General features: G+C 36.7%; 1 protein-coding gene across 1 annotated transcript in view; it reads left to right on the top strand.

The window, feature by feature from the left end:
* Positions 1-4,532: 4,532 nt before the first annotated feature.
* Positions 4,533-8,070, top strand: part of nipal3 (NIPA like domain containing 3) — a 5,877-nt gene continuing 2,339 nt past the window's right edge. Inside the window, exons 1-7 of the mRNA XM_032500262.1 lie at positions 4,533-4,775; positions 5,084-5,152; positions 5,944-6,115; positions 6,252-6,311; positions 6,608-6,753; positions 7,337-7,433; positions 7,614-7,749. Of these exons, the coding sequence (XP_032356153.1) occupies positions 4,743-4,775; positions 5,084-5,152; positions 5,944-6,115; positions 6,252-6,311; positions 6,608-6,753; positions 7,337-7,433; positions 7,614-7,749 (713 nt within the window). The 5' untranslated portion in view covers positions 4,533-4,742. The remainder of the gene's footprint in view (positions 4,776-5,083; positions 5,153-5,943; positions 6,116-6,251; positions 6,312-6,607; positions 6,754-7,336; positions 7,434-7,613; positions 7,750-8,070) is intronic.

The raw sequence follows: 8,070 nt of genomic DNA on the forward strand, positions 1-8,070 counted from the left end.
CACACACACACACACACAGGTGGCAGTGAACAGGTCTGTCCACTATGCAGGATGACATTATGCACTAAAGAAGGGACACACCTTTACCTTCCAAGACTTCAGACCCAACAGGAACTCAAGACAATAACAAGACTCCTGCAACTTATGATTAAAAATCTACCAACATTCAAGTGTTAGTATCATGCAGTGTGAAAGTAATAGGGCATGATAATTACTCAAAATAGACATTGAGCAAGAGTCAGTTCCAGATTTACCATTAAGGTTGTTGACATTACATTAAAAACATTTTTTTTTTAAAGTACACAAAAATCCTTTTCTCAAAATACAATTTCAGTATGGCATGCCACACATAAACATGTGGATGACATGACAGCACTGTCTCAATTCACACCTCTTTGGGGCAATGCACAGTTCACACCCGATAAGAAAGATAGAGGATTTAGGTCATGGAATATGAAAGGCATTCAGAAAATGATGGATCTTTATGAAGATGGAGTTTTTTTGCAGTTTGATTCCCAACATTCAACATTCAACTGTTAGTATCATGCGGTTTGAGCTGTAATAGGGTATGATAATTACTCAAAATAGATGATTTGTGGAGGATTTGCATATTTAATGACATTAAAGCAAATTAAATGTTCCAAATTGAATTTTTTATATTATTTTCAAGCACTCCCATTGCCATTGTCAAATAAGTTCTATAATAAACTTAACAAATTATTTGGTCAATTTGCACTGTGCAATGCACAGTTCACACCCGGTGAAAAAGATGGAGGATTTAGGTCATGGAATATGAAAGGCATTGTTTTGTTGCCCTTTGATCTGCTGTGTCTGAGATATCAAATTCCCAAAAAAACACTTCTTCAAATATTTGCAGTTAAAAAGTTATATGTCCAAAAAGAGCAGACGATGTGTATACCACCTTTATCAAAACTTGAGGAAATGACACTTGTAAATTTAGGAGGGAAAGGACATGTATCTAGATATTACAACATATTGGTTGCAAATAGTCTTCAATCAACAGACGATGAATTCAACGCTTGGAAGCTGGATATAAAGGAAGACATTGATGAGACAGATTGGAACGACACTTGTTTAAAAGCACAAACAGACAATAAATACAAGGTTTAAATTACTCCAATATAAGCAGCTCATGAGAATGTATATAACTCCTGTCAGGCTTCATCATATGTCTGCTAATATTCCTTATGTGTGTTCTAAATGCTTGGCTGAGAAAGGTACTCTGTTTCGCTGTCTATGGCAATGTCTAAAGATCCAGGATTTTTGGAAGGAGGTTTTAAAAGTTTTGTCAGACCTGTTTAACATTAAAGTCTCTTTAAATGCTGGGCTCTGTTTGCTTGGTATGTCCGAAGAACTTTAAACGGACATTGAAACAGACTAAACTATTAGACTTTGGACCTCTTCAAGCCAGGAGGGCTACTGCGCTGTGTTGGAAGAATATGGAAGAACCATCACTACGGATGTGGATAAAGGAACTATCGCTTAGTATTGGTCGGAAAGACTATCCTACATCGCTAAGGGGAAGCGGGAAGACTTTGTTAAACTTTGGGAACGATATGTGAATATAATCAGAGATGCCTGTAAGAAAATTGTAGATGATGAGGGGAAAATATTTATTTTATTTATATTTTACTTCCGATTGGTGTAAGGTGATGAAGGTATATGTGTGTGAGTATGTGTGTTTGGGTAATGTGAATATCTGTAGTCTTAGATTGTATTGTTACTGTATGTTGTACTATTGGGTTGTTCTAAGAAAATGACAATAAACATATTGTGAAAAAAAAATGTTGCAAATTGATGTTTCTCTGATGATGTTTGTCTGTCTTTGTATAAGAAAAAACATAAAAGAAGCTTTCTAAGGGGCTTTTGATGTTTGTAATTATAATCTAAAGTAATGAATTGTTCCATTGCATTACATTGAATCCATCATGAGCAAGCTTTTATTGGTAATAAACAATAGTAATGATATGGAAGTGACATTAGAATGACAAGGCATCAGTACGCTGATGATGCGTTGTTGATGATGAGTTGTATGCGCACATTTAGCCTGACTGCAGTTCTATTGATTTGTATTTTCCACATTCAACATCTAGCATTTAGATTTTTTGTTAAATTTCATTTGCTTTACCTCAGCATCCAATTTCCTTTTTTTCTATTCTGAGACCTTATCTATCACATTATTGCATTTTCAATTTAGTTTATAATCCCAATCACATCAATACGTGTAATACCCCTACTGATGTGTGAATGTTAAAACAATGTCTTCAGTTTTGTGTTACATTTATTTTTACGATGACCATGACAATTTCTTCAATACTTTTAACAACTTTGTGTTTCAACTGACAATATGAACAGGCTAAAGTTCACTTTGACTTTAGCCTATAAGTTAGGTTTAGATCATGCTATTATTTGTTCTGACACAGTGTGTAGAGCATTTGTAAATTTGTCAGTAAAAATCCATTGTTTTGGTATTGGTTGAGCTTGTGTGTAAAAGAAGTTCAAGCATTTTACATTTGTGTTAACTGTATGCATTTGTGTGTCAAAGCAACAGTAAATGTGTTACTTGTATAGCCTACGCAGAAGTCTGTTGTGCTAACTGTGTTAAGAGTGTAGGAAAGTTGATATGAAGTTTTGAAAAAACTGTCATAGCAATCCTTAAAAAACTGTAACTGAAAAGCAAACTATAAATGGATAGCCTTATGCAAGGGGTCAATGCCATCACGTTTGCTGTCATTATGTTCTTGACACTTTGATGAAGTAAATTGGAAGGTGTTTTCACCTTGAATAGCATGATTGTACTTCATGGAAGTTAATGCGGTGGAAGAAGACCTTCACCTGCCTACCTCCACAAACCTGTTAACACCCTGAGGAAGAAGCACCTGTTCACGGCCCTGTCAAAACTAGACACAGAGAAAAAGCAGTCAGTTTTTATGCACCAAGTACCTTGAACAAATGTAAGACCACAGTTGAAGACTTTTTAGTTTACCATTGCCATTTATGAAATTAATTTGGGACTGTTTATTCATGTCTTGCACTGCACTATGCACTGTCATCATATCGTACCGTACTGTACCATGTATTATACCGTCATGTATCTTATTCTATTTTGGTTTATTTGTATCGTCTTTATTTAACTCTTTTTAATTTTATTATTTACGTGTGTCTTTTTTATTCTTGTATATCTTGTCTTAATGTGTGTATTGTCTTTTGGAAAGCACTTTAGATTGCCTTGTTTTCAATGATGCAAGACAAATAAACCATCTCCCTTAGATATTTATGAATTACACATTTGTATATACAAGCAAGATCTATCAGCAATTATCTTGAAGAACATGCAAAACAGGACAGTTTGTCAAAAATACATAATTTATTTCTTTGTTTATCTTTATTTATTTATTTATGTGAAGCATTCAGGTATTCACAGTGTCAGATCATTGCAGGCAAAGAGTGGAATTTAAAGGCCAAACAAACATCAGATGACAACTGAGAATTAGAATTTTTGGCAATGATTTGAGCACAATGGGACTAGCTGATGGTGTTTAACAGCAGTGGTGTTTAACTCCCTCTGTTGGTTAGCAAATGAAATGTGAATGTTATTTCAGCGTGTGTTAAGAATCAGAATCTAATTTTGCCTCATTTCAAATTCACGTTATCAAGTTGACTTTAGAGACTAAAACACAGCAATACACATGTAACACATTTTTTTGATGCCATCTTCAGCCAGTTAAGTAAAATCGTGCCTATTATAAATCAGTGATACATGAAAAACCTAAACCATTGTTTACATGCTTTAATGACATGAAAAAACAACAACTCTGCGGTCTAAGTAGCTAACGCCCTTTATTGACCTACCTTTGTTTTTTCCACAGCTCCTGTTATAGAAAAACACTGTTGCTGACGTACTGCTGTGTATTGTGTCCCTCCTTCACTGGTGCAATGACACAAAGAGAAGAGAAAACATACCATCAGTGTTAGTCATGGTGGATTATAATATGATGCCATGGTGAGATGGTAAATATAATTTGTTTCACTCATACATTCAGAAAAAAAATCTTTTAGAAGAAATAAATACCCTATATGTCACCAAATTCAGGAACATGTAGTCTGGTTGCAATTGATAATAATTAGTTTCTGTCTCCTAAGTGTCTGGCTAATGGCAACCGGGCAGTGCTCTAATGATACCCAATAATTTACTGTCACACGCGTTAAATTGTACACTATAGGCCTATCTATCGCCTCAGTGTGGTAATGCTCTTGGAACAATTCCAGCTCAATGGCAGAGCCTACTGACCTCAAGTGGTACTGCAGGCTCCGGGTGGACTACATCCATGGTAGACTGCAGTAAACTATGGGACACGTATTAAAAATAGAGGAATACGTTTGGAAGTCTTCTTTTAGTCCTACGTAAATGGCAAGACACACATGAACAACACGCTATGTTATCTAATCGCTATGAGCTTTAAACTCGTCACTGTCCAAGGTGACGTCATTCAAGCGTAACTGTCGTGCGTCAAGGCGTAGCCTGAAACAGGTGGAATGAAATCCGGAAGTGAAATGCGGCCGCTCGTCTCTAAAGATGGTGTCTTCCTCGGTGTAATGCCAGACAGACACAAAGGAAGGAGTGATAAACACACAATGTCACAGCGGCAACATGAAAGACCTAGTATTTGAGTGTCTGGTTACTGCCGATAATTAATAAATTGCCTCTGAAGGCGAACAAGATGGATATCACCGGAGCCGACGGAGGATACACGGTGAGACACAACATATGGTTAACGTTTACTTTTTAAGCCTCTGTTAATACTTTGTTTTGACTTTATCTTCCCTTAGCGAGTGTTAAACACTTGTATGGGTGTTTTTATGTACCTGCATTCTGCGTCTTTTCACGTCTAAAGTGTCATATGATAGCAACACTTTGAAGATACCGCAGAGTCCGGGAGGCTACATTAGATGCAGTTGGACTGGCTGGAATTAGTCGTTTTAAGTTGCAATTAAGTTTTACGTATAGTTTGAATCATTCATCTAACATCATTTAATCAATGTTTCTGTATTTCTTCTGTAGGATAATCTCATTGGGACTTTACTTGCTCTTTTTGGAAATGTGCTCGTCAGCATCTCCTTAAGCATTCAGGTACAGACTCTGTCCGCAACAAACACTTCCTTGATAATAAAGCATTTGTTTAAAAGTCTGGGTATAAGAGCTGCAACGATTAATCGATTAGTTGTCATCGTTCAAATTAATCGCAAACTGTTTTAATAACCAATGAGTCATCTTTTTTTATTTTTAAAGACAAAAGAAAAACTTCTTTGATTCCAGCTTGTTAAATGGGAATCTTTCCTAGTTTCTTCTCTCCTCTGTGACAGTAAACTGACTATCTTTGAGTTGTGGACAAAACAAGACCTTTGAGGACGTCATCTTGGGCATTTGGGAAACACTGATCCACATTTTCTGACATTTTATAGACCAAACAACTAATCAATGAATTGAGAAAGTAATCAACAGATTAATCAACCATGAAAATAATTGTTTGTTGCAGCCCAAATGGATGTTATGTCTCCGATATGGAATAGTTTTGTGTCTCAAATTTGTCCTCTTATACCAGTACTCTGTCAACATAGCCTCAGGGTCACCTTGTAATAATAACCCTTTATATATTATATATTAGAGCTAGGCTGTCATACATTATTATCAGCCTTCAATAGAAACAAATATGGATGAATATACAGTTATCACTGTCATCGCTTTTGTCCCTATTGCCTATTCTGTCTGTACGTCTAATTTAAAGCATCTGTACTGCAAAACCAATTTGTTAGTTGGATTTAACCCTGTCCTCTGTTTGCTTTGTATTAAGCTACATATACTGCAGTAGACTTTGTGTTTACCCGACTAACCGTCTATTACTTGCATCCCTTTCACTGCAGAAATACAGCCATGTGACGTTAGCAGGAACCAAGGACCTGCGTGTGTTCTACCGCACTAAGACCTGGTGGTGTGGTTTTGTTCTGACGTGTCTTGGGGAGGGAGCCAACTTTGTTTCCTATGCCTTTGCACCCCTCGCTCTCGTAGCACCTCTAAATGCCGTGTCTGTCCTTAGTGAGTAGTTGTTCCCTATTATCCTAGTATTAGAAAATGAGTTCACTGAAATGGATATTGGTTCTCTCAAATGTATACATAAAACAAACTGAAAGGAAAATTTGTATTAACGTCTTGCTTTTCTTTTGGTTTTCAGCTAGCTCAATTTTGGGTCTTATTTTTCTGCGCGAGAAATCAAAGCCAAAGGACTTTGCGAGTAAGTGCAGCATACGTGTAACTGAAGACACTCAGATGCAAATAGCATGGATTATGTGTCATTGTATGCAAATTTTTAATCAGTCTCATGCCAAACTTTACAAAGTGCATACTGCCTGCTCAGCTGCTTCAGTATATGTAAGACCTTGTATTAGTACTTATAATGCTTATAAGTACTTAAAGGTACTCTTTGTTGTGTTGTAATGTTTAATAGTGTCTCTACTATACAATGTACTAAATGTCACGTTTCCTACTGGATATGAATGCATGTAATTGTTATACTGTATGTTATTTCAGAGCGCCATGGACTGGCCTTCCTGGGCTGTATTTTAACCATAGGAGGGACATACCTCTTTGTAGCATTTGGACCAAACTCTCATGAAAAGCTCAAAGCAGAGAATGTCGTGAAGCACTTTGTTGGCTGGCCTGTTCTCTTGTATCTGGTAAGATTTTTTTTATTTACTGAAGTAGTTTAGAAGCACAAGGCTCATCAATACACTGTTGACTAATTTGGCCTCTGCTTTCAAATTGATGTAAGACAATTGATTCAAGAGTAGCACCAAAATGTTAATGTATTGACATGCTGAAAATAGACAAATTGTATATCCTTAACAAAAACAAAAAATCCAACTGAAAAATCACATCCACACACACACACACACACACACACACACACACACACACACACACACACACACACACACACACTGGACAACTGCATTAGCAAAGAGGAAGACTTGTTAGAAATAGACCGTCGTGAACACTGTCTGAGAGATACTTAGTGGGCTATTTCCCTTACAACACTACAAGCTGCAGTAATTACCATCAAATCCTCTGTCAGTCTCAACCAAAACCATACATTGGTCTTCCCCTTTAAGTACTGTACACACAGCAGATTTCCAAACCTTCTCGATCTGTGTTCTAATTCAGCATACATGTTTGTCTCTGGCAACGACTGCAGTGCTTCCTGTTTTATTTATTTGATATTAATTTAATGTTTATTGTTGCTATTACCCTTATTGACAGCTCCTGGAGATCATCACATTCTGCCTGCTTTTATACTTCTACAAACAGCGCAGTGCTAACTACCTCATTATTATTCTGATGCTGGTCGCGTTACTGGGTGAGTCTCTGGCATTAATCCCAGTCAGTTTCAAACAATCTATAAAGTCAAGCTGTTACCATACTTCATTAGAATACATTGTCACGTGTTAATGTCTAAAATGCACCTAAGCTGTTCTGTCTCTGTGGTATGTTCTGTATTTAACTGTGCTGTTATTTATTTCTTTACTTTTCCGCACAGGCTCGGTCACAGTCATCACAGTGAAGGCGGTGTCAGGCATGTTGGTTCTTACCATCGAGGGCAACATGCAGCTGGACTACCCGATCTTCAGCGTCATGTTTGTGTGCATGGTGGCTTCAGTGGTCTTCCAGGCCAGGTGAGTGACAGGAACATCAAAGTGGATTATTTCCTAAAATTGTGTTTAGCATGGTGGCTGCAGCTGGCTGTAGTGGTCAATAGGTTGTGTTGTTAAAGACTAACATTGGCTTGCTATTTATGTGTTTAGGGTCAACTAAATGAACTCATGTCTGTTTATCTTTAATATCGGTATTTATATTATTTTATTACAAGTACTTACTTTTCAATATTTATGGTCTCAGGTTAATATAATTTAAATTATGCTACCAACTCTTGCTTCATTACTCTAATTACACATTCAACTTAATTTTATCGTCACTTACATCGCAATATTGTTTCT

This window comes from Etheostoma spectabile, chromosome 20 (genome assembly GCF_008692095.1).
Source record: "Etheostoma spectabile isolate EspeVRDwgs_2016 chromosome 20, UIUC_Espe_1.0, whole genome shotgun sequence".
In the NCBI taxonomy this organism is placed as follows: domain Eukaryota; kingdom Metazoa; phylum Chordata; class Actinopteri; order Perciformes; family Percidae; genus Etheostoma; species Etheostoma spectabile.